The sequence below is a fragment of the Spermophilus citellus genome (assembly GCF_964194105.1).
Source record: "Spermophilus citellus genome assembly, chromosome: 1".
In the NCBI taxonomy this organism is placed as follows: Eukaryota; Metazoa; Chordata; class Mammalia; order Rodentia; family Sciuridae; genus Spermophilus; species Spermophilus citellus.
In genome coordinates, this window is record NC_138182.1 from 36,821,352 (window position 1) to 36,836,159 (window position 14,808).

Below are 14,808 nucleotides of genomic sequence, written 5' to 3' on the forward strand. Positions count from 1 at the left end.
CACACACACACACACACACACACACATCTATACATAAGTAACAGAAAAAGTTCTAAAAGGAATACACAGTGAAATGTTAATAATGGATTTTTTTCAAGAAAAGGGTGAGGGGAATAAGAGGAAGAGAAGCAAAGGACCTTTTAAAAACTGATTGAATTTGTTGGGCATGGTGGCACACACCTATAATTGTGACACAGAAGGTTTAGGCAGGAGAAGTAAGTTTGAGGCCAGCCTCAGCAACTTATCCAGGCCCTAAGCAACTTAGTGAGATCCCACTCCCCCCCTCAAAAAAAAAAAAAAAAAGATTGCATATTTTTACAATGAGACTGAGTTCATGTATACTACTTTTATAACTGTTTGATTAATTTCTAAAATAGAAAATTCAGAAATAGACACAAACACATACAAGAATACGTATGGATGGAGAGTTAATCAGTGGCACTGAGCTAACTGGGTTTCCAGGTAAGAAAAAACCAAAGTTGGATTATATACTACACCAGAATAAGTTCTATATAGGTCAAATATTAAAGAGAAAAGAAAGAAAGAAGAAAGTAAAGAAAGAGAGGCAAATCATAAAAACAGAGGAAAAAAATGAAAGGATTATAAAAATAATCTCAGGGTGGGGAAAGCCTTCTTGAGAAAAGCATTAAACCCATTAGCACTAGAGGAAAAGACTTATAATTTCACCTGTACACATGCACACACAAAAATTCTTCATGGAAAAACTATCAACAGCAAAAACAAGAGACAAACAGAAGAATGGGAAAAAGAATTGCAACTCACATCAGAGACAAAGAGCTAATTTCCTTAATATATAGAACACTCATGAGAAAATAACCTATAACCACTATAAAAATGAACAAAGACTATTAACAGAAAAGTTTACAAAAACAGGAAGTTCAAATGACTCTTAAACATATTAACAGATGTATAATCTCACTGATACTCAGATAAATGAAAATTAAAAGATCATTAAGATACTCCTTTTCGAGCTGGGGTTGTGGCTCAGTGACTTGCCTCCCACATAAGAGGCACTAGGTTCCATCCTCAGCACCACATAAAAATTAACAGATACTGTGTCCATGTGTAACTAAAAAAAATTTTTTTTTAAGATACCCCTTTTCATTAATTTGACTGACACAGATCCAAAAGTTTGGTAACACTTTACTGGTGGTATTTGGGAAAATATATTTCCTGATGGGACAGTCTCTGCAAAAGGCAGTTTGTTATTTTCTAACAAAATCACAAATATAAGTGCTGAGGATGTGGCTCAGTGGTACAGCACTTTCCTAATATGGGCAAGACCCAGGGTCCAATCTCCCATGCTGCAACAACAACAACAAATTGGAAATACAAATATCCCTTGACCCAAGGATACTTGGCACTTGTAGGAATTTACCCCACAGATGAATTCATACATGAGCAAGGTGATACAGTACTTGGCTATTCACTGCTGTTTATAAGAGCAAAAGATGAGAGACAATTCTAACATCCATCAACAGGGAAATGCACACATATACAATAGATTATAGGCATTTCACTAAAAAGAATATGGAAACTCTTTACATACTTGTAATACTTGATAAAATCTAAGATGTCACTGAATGTGACGTGCATCCTAATTTCAAAATTGTTAAAATGTGAACAAAAAAGTAAGCTTAGAATCAGTGAGGTACAGAGCAGTATACATAGTATAGAATTGATAGGGAAAAAGCAATTTGCAGCACATTGCATATAACATAATATAATTTTATATTTTAAAAAGGAAAAAACAACACTCTTCGCACAAATACTTATGTATGACAGTATGCATGCTTTCTAGAATTATATAGTGGTGGTCTCTGAGGGAGACAGAATGGGAAGGAGACTTCTAACTGTTCTGGACTAAATCTGAATGTCTGGCCTATCCCTCACTATGATGGTGTTTGGAGGGGCCCTTTAGGAAGTGCTTATGTGTATGTAGAGAAGGTCATGAGATGGGGTCCTATGATGGATCAGAGTCCTTGTGAGAAATGAAAAGACACAAGTCCTCTCTCTACATGCATGGACCCAGGAAAGGCCACTGAGTGCACACAGCAGGATGGTGGTGTCTGCAAGCCAGGAAAAGGACCCTGGAAGACCCACATCCCCCAGCACCTTGATCATGGACTTCTGAGCCCACAGAACTGTGAAAAATAAATGTCAGTTGTTTAAGTCACCCTAGTCTGTGGCATTGTTACAGCAGTCTGAGCTGAGACTACTTTCTGGGTATTACGGCTGTATCAACAACTCAAAATAATATGTTTTAAAATGTCCTTTAAAACTATAATATGATCACAAAAATACTCCAGCCTCTTCTTTAGTTTCAAATTTTAACACTCATAATTTGTTATTATTCCTGAAAGTAAGATTAATAAGTCAATTTTAGAGCTGGAATCTGAGAGATTGATAGATACTTTCATTTCTGTTAAAATCAAGAAATATACTGGAAACTTCTATTAACTCTTCTAGAAAGTAGAATTTGCCATGATTAGACCTTGCTTAGATCCTACCAAAAAATATTTAGTTATATCAGAAGTTATAAGGCCAGTCCCAGTTACCTGTCTACCTTATATTATAAACTCTAAGGAAAGCGTTTTGGTGAGGGTCCAATTTATTATAAATAATAAAATTCTTCTTAGTTTAAAAAAAATGATTAAGAGCTAGAGGTGTGACTCAATGTTATAAATGCTTGGCTAGCATGCTTGAGGCCCTGGGTTTGATCCCCAATACCATAAATAATAATAACAACAACAATAATATGTTTGTCAAATAAATGACCAATTAGTACTATATATATATATATATATATAGCATGTATTTTTTTATATATATACACATATATATGTATATATTTTATTTTTTCTTTCCAGTACTGGGGATTAAACCCAAGGGCTATACCACTGAGCTACATCCCCAGTCCTTTTTATGTTTTTATTTTAAGACAAAGTCTCACAAAGTTGCCCAGGCTGGACTCAAACTTGTTTTTCTCCTACCTCAGCCTCCTGATAGCTGGCACCACCCATAGCTATATATCATTCTTAAATAGAAATAATCATAAATTATGCATGTAGTCAAAAATATATTACAAGATACCCATGGTATTATTAAGAGAGGAAAAAATTAAGTTTCAAAATAGTATACATAACTTGATTATATACAAACACATATAATCACACAAACACAAAATATGCCAAAAGTAATTTTTATGGGTAGATTTATAGATCATGCCAAGTAAATTCTTTTGGTTTTAGTTGTATTTAACAATTTTGTCAAATAAAATTTAGAAAATTTATCACTGACATATATAACTTCATTTAACTCTGAAATATATATAAATTGGTTTTTGTTAAGTCAAGCACACACAGAAATAGGTATCAAAAAAAAAACCCACTTTTTTGGGGGTACTGGGAATTGAGTGCAGGAATGCTTAACCACTGAGCTGCATCCCTTTTTGTATTTTATTTAGAGACAGGGTCTCACTGAGTTTCTTAGGCCCTTGCTAAATTGCTGAGGCTGGCTTTGAAATAGCAATCCTCCTGTCTCAGCTTCCCAAGCTGCTGAGATTACAGGTGTGTGCCACCACACCCTGGCTCCAACACATTTTATGCCATACATTTTTAAACACTTTTTAAAGCATAAGTTCTGTAATATTAGCTAAGTATTAAATAATGATATGGTTGATAAACTTTAACAATAAGAGGTTTACTGAACCATCTAGTTTAGTTATATACATTCTGAAAGATATTCCACAATACTCCAACAAGAGAAAAAGCCTTATAAGTTTCCATGTTCTCCTATGAATCAAAAGTAAAGCATAGGTGTTTCCAGTACATAATTCAGTCTGGCTTCAAATGTTTTGTTTAATCTTATGTATGCTAAACCAAATAATTAAATTTAAGATATTTTAAAAATCTCGTTTTTACCAATGAGTAAGATTTCTCTTTTCCAAAAGCAAATATTTCATTAACTTGAGAGTACATGGTGCTGCATTAGAACATAAAAGCTCTGATTAAAAAACTGCATTTCATGGGCTGGGGATGTGGCTCAAGCGGTAGCGTGCTCGCCTGGCATGAGTGCGGCCCGGGTTCGATCCTCAGCACCACATACAAACAAAGATGTTGTGTCCACCAAAAACTAAAAAATAAATATTAAAAAATTCTTTCTCTCACTCTCTTAAAAAAAAAAAAAAACAACTGCATTTCATCTTACTGAAATCTGAGCATAAGGGTAGGAATTTAAAATTCAAGCCAAAGTATGTTCCATTGCTATGTCAATTAACAATGATCAAATGTAAGATGTTGCTGCTCTAAGTGAAGAAATTGTGTAATAGTTCCCTTCAGGGGTTCCAATGGATTATGATCTAACCTGATAGACAAGTTTAGGCTGGTTTGCTTCTAGTACTCAGAGCTAGAATTATATTAGCTACTTAAAAGTTAAACTTAGGTACTTGCTGAATAAGCTTTTTCTTTTTTTTTTCTTTTTATATTTTTCTACTATAAAGGTAATGTATTTTCATTGTTGAAAAATATGGAAAAAAAATTTTAAATCTATGAAAGAAAATGAAATCACTTGTAATTACATTAGCCAGACGGTGTATATTTATGTATATATATACTCTTTAATGAATGAGACCATGATATTTATAGTTTTACAACTTTTTTCACTTATCACTCTATGGTTAGAAATTTCTCTTGCTAATTAGGATAAGCAATAATTTAACTAATCTCTGTAATAAACATTCAGATTGCTTCCAATTCCCAACATATATTAAATAATATTATATATAATGCTGAGATGAGTGTCCTTCTGTGTAATAGTTTTATACATAACTGATTATTTCCCAAGAGTAAATTCATAAAATGAAATAGCTGAGAGAGAATAAACATTTTGTAAATTTTCTGGTATGCAGAGCCAATTTACCACTTTATACATTTGTAATCTTACATTGTTTTTTAAATTAGTTGAGGCTATAGAAGCATCTGTGAAATGAAACAAATGACCTGTCTACCTGCTTATGAAAACAACACATTATCCAGTCATAATGCATCCATGCAAACTGTGCTTGTATAAACAAGCAAGCACACATTTATTCACAAGAGGCACTTGGGCAGTAGAAAGATCATAGTCCATTGGATCTGGTTTGGAATTCTAGTTCCACCAATTACTAGACATGTGACCCTGGACAGTTCACAGTTTTCTCAACTAACAACTATGGGTCTCAGTTTCTTCATCTTTGGAAGGATCAGCTATATGAACATTACATAAAGTGGCATTAGGGACTGCTATACTTTGAAGTGCTGCAGCACAGTGAAAGAAGCACGGGGCTGGGAGTCCATCAATAGAGATTCAAATCCTCTCCTTCTAACTGATCATCTTAGGCAAGTCACTATAACTCTAAGTGAAAATCTTCTCATTCAGCAAAATACTCATTTTGAGGGGAGTAAATGAGATCATTAATAAGGTCCTAGCACAGAGTAGGTAATTCATTCTGATTTTTTAAAATGGATTTCATACCCACAAAGAGCCAGTAGGTAAAAGGAAGACTAAAATCCACTTTCCACCCTTCAGGAGGATCCAAGTGGTCTAGAAGAACACCATGTGCCCATTTGCCAAGGGAACCTGCTGGTATACACAGCTAAGAGGGCTGAGCAGTCTGCACTGTAGTTGGGGACCAAGGGAGCCTATGAAGGATTCTGAATGGGAGACTAACTGGATCAGATCTCAAGGCTCATGTACAGCCTACTAGAGTCTTTAGCATCACTTGAGGTCGAAAATCTTCCAGAAGATGGGAGTAAGCCAAATCAGAACACTTCCTCACAGGAATCGATCTGGCCTTCAATCACACTAGGGACCAAGCAGCTGCAAATAGCTCAGCAAGTGATAGATTAGGTCCCCCAGGACACAGTGATAAGTAGGGTCCCACTTTAATTTCAAGATACTGATTCACTTCTGGGCAGCCCCAGGTTTTAGAAGAGTTAAAGAGTTTTTGACTAAATGAATGGGTCTCCAGATGGGCCTTACCCAGGACTTTTTTCTTAAGCCTGATACCTATGTATTTGCTTTAAAAAAGAAAGAAAGAAAGAAAGAAAGAAAGAAAGAAAGAAAGAAAGAAAAAGCATCCAAGATTTTAAAGGAAAAATTAGATTTTGCTGATTCAACAATTTTTTTCCACAAACAGGTGCTAATGGCGGTGACTTTATATTATTGTAAAGATATCATAGCTGGGGCTGGGGTTGTGGCTCAGTGGTAGAGTGCCTAGGACATGTGAGGAACTGGGTTCAATCCTCAGCACCACATAAAAATAAATAAATTAAATAAAGGTATTGGGTCCACCTAACTAAAAAAAAATTAAATATATATATATATATATATATATATATATATATATGTATATATATATAATAGCTACACAGTCTGCCAGCAAAGGCGTCCCTAATTTGTTACTGGTGTCCCACAGACAACAAGGTGTTGACTTCCAGGTACTCATTCAGGGAGGGGCACTGGAAAAGTCTCTGAAGACCATATGTCAGTGTCAGCATACAGTTCTTAAAGCCAGCGCAGAATCAAACCCAATAAAGGAGAGGATTGATTGAGCTTCTCATTCAAAGTGGTTCCAAAGATGTAAACTCGGTAAGGAAGAAAAAGTAAAGTTTGCTTGTCACTCCAATCAAACGATGCAAGATCCAATTTGAGATCAAGTCAATGAAAGTGCTAATGAAGTAAATGAAGTCCAAGCAAATCACTTAAGGAAAAACCCTTGATTTAATAACAGGAAACATAGTCCACGGAAATCGCCCAAAGGAAGTAGAGGACTTGGGTTTCACATCACTTGTGCCCCTAGATAGCAGTGTGCACGGACCAGGAAGAGCTGTGGGTCAAGTATACCAAGTATAGCAAAGTAGGAGGAAGTTTAATTAAGAAATAGCAAGGAAGGAGAGAGGTAGCAAGTGAAAACTTCAGGAAACTAAAAATGCTTATGGGTAAATGAGTTTACTTTTTTTTTTTTTTTCCTAATTCCAAATTGCACATTTCATCCAGGAGAGGATATTTTGTAGTTTTCCCCCAAGTACCGACAAAATATCTAATTACATACTGTATTTCTCTTCTCAATTTGCAAACCCATCTCCTAAGATTTATGCTTATATTACAGGGCAAGGTTGACTAACTACATCACTTTATAAGACTAAGCTCAAAACTCCCTCCCGTAAAGTAATTACAAAAACAAATAAACAAAAACCCAAGAGTCTTTGGCAAGGGCGTTTCAAAGAGGAACAGAGGCTACCTCTTTCAGAAATCTCTTCAAAGCAATCCACCCCTCTGCGCAGATCTGATCAGCCCTCCGCCTCTGGGGTCGCAGCCGAGCTGCCAGGGTGCTGGGGGACGTGCGCCCACCGCGCGCTGCTGGCAGAAGGCGGACCTCGGCTGCCCCGGGGATTACGCCCGAGCCAGTGTCACTAAGGCTCTGAACCGAGCCAGAAAGTCGAGCATCTCCGTCCCTGCCCGCCGCCTGCAGACGGACAGCAGGCGCTCTCGGGGCGCACCGGCTGTGCACCCCGAAGCGTATCGCTGGGGCGGCGGCAAGCGGCCACCATCCGCGCCCGCCGAGAGTCGCTCCACTGTCTCGCGCGGCCAGCGCGGGGGAGGCGCAAAGTCCAGGCCGCGGCGGGCGGGAGGGGACTGGGCGCCGCGCCCCGCACGGGGAGGCCGGGGACACCGCGGGCCGAGAACGGGGTCGGGCCGGGCCCAGCCAGGACGCGCGCCCACCGGGAAGCCCGGCTGCCGCCCTACCTTCTCCTCGCCATCGTAGATGCGCACCCCGCGCTGCTGGATCACCAGGGTCTCGTTGATCTCCAGGAGGCCGCTGGTCCACACGAAGCGGTCCATGGCCGCCGCCAGGCCGGCCTCCGCCGCTCGCCAACGCCGGCGCTCCCGGGCAGCGAGCCGCGCGCCGGGCAGCCTGCGGCGCCCCCTGGCGGCCGGCGGGGCAGAGGCCGGGAGAGAAAAAGGGAGCCAGCGGGGTGCGGCCAGGCCCCGCGCCCTAAGGAGCAGCGCGGCTGCGAGGGGCGCCCGGGGACGTGAAAACGTGCGGAGAGTGCCCCCTGGCGGTCAGTCCGCCGATAGCCTTCCGGAACCCTGTCTGAGCGTCCTAATCCCTGACCCCGGATTACAGCTTGAATTTCCTCTTGGTGCTTTATGCCTGCATACTTGTGGCAATTTTCTTATCAGTGCCCAGCATGTTGCAATGTTCATTAAGGGCATAAATAATAACCTTTTTTTTCTCAAGTGAATATGGCACGAATCGTTTTAATATACCCGCAAGCAATATGTTAAGCAAAGCTGTTCTCTTTTTTTTCCTCTCATCTTCATTTAGACATTTACAATATTAATACAGACTTCATAAGCTTACTAGAGAACATTTAGATAGAGATCCCCCATAATTTACCATGAAAAACTTACCCTTGGTGCTGGCTCATTTCATTTATATGTTCTGCATCACAAATGGACCATCTATATTTTTTTTGTCCTTCCACAACTGATAGATTTCTCTCTTTGGAATTAATTTCGTAAAGTTATTACATATTTAGAAATTAATTAACCAGAATGCTGTGCAACCAGCAAATTGATCTTTTTCCAAGCCAGCTAGCCATGCTACATTGGTATTATTGCTTTCATTAACTTTTGATACTTGAAAATTTTATTTTTGTTTGTTTTTTTAATTTGTCAACGAGGCTATTCCCAACAACTTTATATATATATGGAATTGAACCCAGGGGTGCCTTACCACTGGGCTGTATCCCAGCCCTGTTTATTTTTTTTTTATTTTGGGAAAGGGTCTCACTATGCTGAAGCAGTCCTTGAACTTCTGATCCTCTCCTGCCTGCCTCATGAGTCACTGAGATTATAGGCATGTGTGGGAGGCCGCCACATCATGTGACCAGCCTTTTTCTCTCCTGATTGGTTGAGGCTTTGTAAAGAAAATCACAATTCATGAAAGTTTTGTAGTTTCCATTAAAGAGCATAGGAATATTAATTTAGACCAAATTAACACAAAAGAGGAGACCAAGAAGGAGTCACCAGTGAGGAAGCAAAACAAGAGGATGTGGTGTTCTGGAAGCCAAGTGAAAAAGGAGGAGAGATACAGTATGACTGACAGCTCAAGTGCAATGTAGACAGAGAACTGACCACTGCTTTTAACCACATGGAGGTATTGGCGGCCTTAATAACAGTGTGTCCAAAGAAATAGAGGGAGAAAAGGTCTTATTGGATTGGTATTGAAAGAGGAAATGGATTATAGATAAGAAATAGAGACTATTTATTTGAGGAGTTGTGCTGTAAAGGAGAGCAAAGAAATGCTTGGTAGTAGAAAGAAGTGAAGTTGGGAGGGAGTTTGATTTGTTTGCTTGCTTTTAAAGTAAAAGAAATATTAGGATGCTGTTGAAAATGATCAAGGCCAAAAAGTTGATGAGATATGAGAAGGGAGTCTTGCTTGTCATTGAAGGGAGAGGGTATGCCCCAAAGAGGATCAGATCAGAAATGGTTTATCTGGTAGAGGAAGACAGATAATGGGGTACTAGTGAGGAGAGGTGAGTAGATGCAAAAACTCTCTGGATTCTTTCAGTTAGTCCAAATTCAAATCAATGAGAGCTTTATTTACCTGGCCAGGAACTGTCACCCACCTATAGAGACTGAAGCTCTGTGGGAGAACAGCAACTTACTGGCCTGTATCCTGGGAACTTAAAGATGAAAACCACAGCTCAGGGACTTTCGTTAGCATCATGCAAGAAAGCCAACCACAGAAATTAAAACAATAGAAAGCGGGACCTGCAAGCCCTAAGCAGGACTGGAATTTTCCAGTTAGCAAGCAAGCAAGTACAGAAGCTAGGAAAAAGGCAATCAGCTTTGCAAGTCGGTTAACCACATTCCCAGGTTCAAGCAGACATCAGTATCCTGAGTTTGAGCAGGGGTCGTTGGGGTGAGAATCTATTTCAAAGTCATGTAGACCTACAAGTACACTCAAACCCAGGATATAGCTCACGGTGACCACCACTGCATCCTGAGTAGGATACAATTTGTGGGGTACAAAGTACAGAAAAACAATTTTTATAAGAAAACAGCTTTCATTTCAGTTTCTCAGAAACAGTTCTTGTAACAGTTATTTTATAGAAGGCAGCAAAATGGAATCTTAGGCCTCTGACAGTTCTTGGTTTATAATTGTCTTATCTCACTTACTCATCATATCTATAATCTACATTTTTTTTACTAATCTATAACCTATAGCTTACACTATTACTGATTTTATTTATTAGTTTACACTACAATATTACTCCAAGGAGGAAACAAGACTATGAGACAAAAGGTCTGAAAGGTGAAAACAGGGTGGGTTTCTGAAGCCTCACTCAGTACAACACTGAAGGAAAGAGAAAGAGATAGATTTAATTAGATCTGGTTTTACCAAGGAATGGGTTGTGAGAGGACCAAGGGAAGGGTATAAGCCAGCTCAGTACATCTCTTCTTTGTTCCTGGTTCTTGCTGCTTGGAATCTGTAAGTTGTTCTCATCATCCTTGAGGTTGGGAAATTTCCTCAGGTTCAAGATCCCAGGTGTGTATCCTTTTTCATTGTTCTACCTGAGAGTTGGTGAGGCTTTTCAGTTGAAGACTCAAGTTGTATTTTGTTTGTTTTCTCTTTTCACAAAAGTGTTCCTCTATCACTTATTTGATTATTACTTCTGGTCTATAAGTTCTTTTCTGCTCCTGAGGCTACTGATGATTTGAGCATTAATAAGCTTGTCAGAGTTATCTGTCTCCCATGTACCCTTCCCTCTTCCCTCATCATACACATTTTTTAAAAATGGTACTAGGGATTTGATCCAGGGGCTCTCTTACCCATGAGCTATATCCCCAACCCCCAGGTCCCTCCCCAACCCCCATTTTTAAAGACAAGTTCTAACTAAGTTGCTTGGACTGGCTTCAAAGTTGTGATTCCTCTGCCTCAGCTTCCCCAGTCCCTTGGATTATAGGCAAGTGCCACTGTTTCCAGTTTCTTGTTTTGTTTTTAAAACAGTGATCATTTGTTTTCCAATTCTTCTACTGAAATTTAGTGGAAATTTTCTTAATCAAGTGTTCTAATTATGTCTATTTAAGAGTTCTCATTTTATTTTTAGTAAATTTTCTTCTATTTTGCCCCTGAGTTCTGCACTCCTCGGTAGTTCCTTGTTCTATTCTATGCTCAGTAAGCCACTGTATCCTTAAGTGTCCTAGGGTGCCTTTTGCCTTTAGGTGTCAGGGTATGTGAGATCCCCAGCAAGTCAATCTTTTAGGGTCTCACATGGAAAGGCCTAATGGGTGTTCCTTCCTCCCCCAGGGGACTGGAAGTAGTAGGTTCTCAGTAAATTGAGAACCTCTCTTCAGAGTTACATCAAGAGAGGTCTCTTGGTTCTCAGCCTATTCACTGGTTCAACAAATATTTAAAAAACACTTATCAAGCACCTATTTTGTGTCTGACATTGTTCTGTGTATTTCATCTCTTCTCTAATATCGCTGGCAAGAGAAACAGCTAATTTTTCCAAGTTAGACACCGCTAGGACTAAGATAAGGGGATTGAGGCATATCCTCCAGGGGCAAAATTTGAGGTTGTGTCAAAAGACAACTATACCACTCTTTGGTATTTATCCTAAAGAACTAAAATCATCATACTACAGTGATACATGCATACCCATGTTTATAGTAGCACAATTCACAACAGCCAAACTATGGAACCAGCCTAAGTGTCTATCAATGGATGAATGGATAAAGAAAATGTGGTCTATATACACAATGAAGTTTAGCTCAGCTATAAAGAAGAATGAAATTATGTCATTTCCAGGAAAATAGATGGAACTTGAGTGAAATAAGTGAAATAAGCCAAACTCAGAAGGTCAGCGGTCATTTGTTTTCTCTCATATGTGGAAGCTAGAGAGGAAAACGGAAAAGAAAGATGTGTATGGGGGTGTCTTATGAAAATCAAAGGGAGGTCAGTAAAGGAGAAGGATGGGGCAGGAGGGGAGAGACAAGGGAGGAATACTGGAGGGTAATACGGGTCAAATTATATTGTTATATTGTGTGTATGTATGAATATATAACAACAAATCCCACCATTAAGTACAACTATAATATACCAATTAAAAATATGGAAAAAGAAAACAACTTTAATCATCAAGAGAAATGATATTTTAAGTAATCTTTTTTTTAAAAAAAATAATGCAAAAAATCCATGATTAAAAAAATACCCAATTTAAATAAAGGTAGGATAAAACAGTCCAGGCTTAGATCAAGGAAGGACTCACTCACCTTCCTGTCTCAAAACAAAAGATTAAAAGGCTGGAGATGTGGCTCAATGGCAGTGCCTTGGCTCCACTCCTCAGTACCTTAAAAAAAAAATTTAATTGCTATAACATGGCATCATTGTTTGTCATAATTTACTATCATTTCCTGATCTTTTGAGCCTTAGATTGTTATTCATTTTTAGTCTACTCTTACTATTGAAAGTAACATCACATAACCTAAGTGTCTTAATCAAATGTAGAACTGTACCATTTCCCCTGGTCTTTGCAGTGATCAAAATACCAGGGAGTGGGGATGTGAAAACAAAGTATGTTTTCTGTCCCCGAGGGACGGACATATGACAGCTGCTAAAATAGACAATTGTACAGCAGTTTCCTATTTTCAGGCTAGAACAAGGAGAAATGTCATGTGTCTTAAATATTCCCCAAATGAGAACAGAGTAGGGCAAAGTACCTGCCAGGGTGATCCATCCAAAAAACCAAAGAGGCTGTATCCTCAGGACTTTAGAACCAATATGATTTATTTAGTTTTATAGTATCTTTTTAAGAGCTTTTTTTTGGGGGGGGGTACCAGGAATTGAATTCAGGGGTGCTTTACCACTGAGTCACGTCCCCAATCCTTTTTAAAAATATTTTTATTTAGAGACCTGGTTTTGCTGAGTTGCTTAGGCCCTGGCTAAATTGCTGAGGCTGGCTTTGAACTCGACATCCTCCTTCCTCAGCCACTGGGATTACAGTGTGCGCCACCATGCCTGGCTAAAAGTTTTTAATTTTAATGATGTCTAGTGTACTTTTTTCTTTTAGAGTTCATGGGTTGTTCTGGTTTTTATGTTTGCTATTTTAAAAATCTGCCCAACATGAAGTCACTAAGATTTTCTCCTATATTGTCTTCTGGCCATTTAATACTTTTTAGGTGTATGCTCCATTTTGAGGTTGTTGATTGGTGTTTGTTTTGTACACTTTGAGGTAAGAGTCTAAGTTAATATTTCATACATAGATATTCACTTGCCCCAACATAATTTCTTGGAAAGATTATCCTTTTCTTCCATTGAGTTGTTTTAGAAACTTTGTCAAAATCATTTGACCAAACCAGGTGCAGTACCTGCCCCCACCCCAAATCCTGTGATGCAGGAGGCTGAGGCAGGAGGATGGCAAGTTCCCAGCCAGCTTGGGCAACGTAGTGAGACCTTGTCTCAAAATAAGAAAATTAAAAGGGCTGGGATGTAGCTCAATGGTAGAGCACCTCTGGGTTCAATCCCTAGTCAGTTGGCCAGATCAGTCTGATATATTTCTGGAATCAATTGTATTCCTTTGATTTCTTTGTGTTTCTTTATACTTTCTTAATTTCTGTGGCTTTCTAAGTCATAAATCAGCAGTCAGCTCATGTTTTGTTTGGATTTAATAGATCAACTTGGAGAACAAGGACATCTTAATAATATAGGGTCTTCTGATCCATAATCATATTATATTTTCCCATTTATTAGAGTTTCTTTAATTTCTCTCAACAGTATTTTGTACTTTTCCACAAAACATTTTTGCGAGGTTGTTCTACCTTCTGAATCCAATGGTTCTTTTCAATTCCAATCCAGCCAGATCTCTGCAGCACCCAACACTGTGGTCCATTCCCTCTTTCTTTGGCCTCTCTTTCATGGACTTTGTTTCCTCTTCCGTTCCTCATCAACTTCTACCCTTAGGATTGTCCCACCCTATTCTCTTGAAAGCATCATATCTGTTTTACAGACCACAGGGGAAACAAGTGAAGCTGATCATCAAATACTCCAGGTGCCTGTAGTTCATGGTCCGCTGTGTTGGTGAGTATGTGTTCTGGAAGGAAGTCTTCTCTTTGGATCTTTTAATAAAGGTTCTGCCTTCCCTCCAACACTTGTGGGACAATAATATGAACGTTGTGTCTCAAATAAAACATCATTCTTGGAGTGTGAGAGTTTGGAGATTAGGGGGAAATTGCTATGCTGAAAAAAATCTGTCAATTTTGTAGGTTTTCATACTATCTGAGCCCCCCCCCCAAAAAAAAAAAACTCTGATTTTTTTTTTTAATATTTTTTTTAAAGAGAGAGTGAGAGAGGAGAGAGAGAGAGAGAGAAGAGAATTTTTAATATTTATTTTTTAGTTCTCGGCGGACACAACATCTTTGTTGGTATGTGGTGCTGAGGATCGAACCCGGGCCGCACGCATGCCAGGCGAGCGCGCTACCGCTTGAGCCACATCCCCAGCCCCTGTGATTTTTTTTTAAATTATGCCCACTTATGGGGTTGTGGCTCAGTGGTAGAGTGCTTGCCTCACATGCATGAAGCACTGGGTTCAATCCTCAGCACCACATAAATAAATAAAATAATGGTATTGTGTCCATCTACAATTAAAAATTTAAATTATGTTCACTTAAAAAAGTGAAGTGAAATGCATATAACATAAAATTCACCAGGTCAATTGCATTAATACACAGTGTTGT

General features: G+C 38.9%; 1 protein-coding gene across 3 annotated transcripts in view; it reads right to left on the bottom strand.

Annotated features, from left to right (window-relative positions):
• VPS36 (vacuolar protein sorting 36 homolog) overlaps window positions 1–7,993 on the bottom strand; it is a 30,805-nt gene extending 22,812 nt beyond the window's left edge. The window contains exon 1 of one of the 3 annotated variants that reach the window (XM_081283270.1): window positions 7,810–7,993. In XM_081283270.1, coding sequence (XP_081139396.1) covers window positions 7,810–7,905 — 96 coding nt within the window. In that variant the 5' untranslated portion in view covers window positions 7,906–7,993. The remainder of the gene's footprint in view (window positions 1–7,809) is intronic. The other 2 variants (XM_081283269.1, XM_081283271.1) reach the window with 2 other exon arrangements.
• Window positions 7,994–14,808: the final 6,815 nt, after the last annotated feature.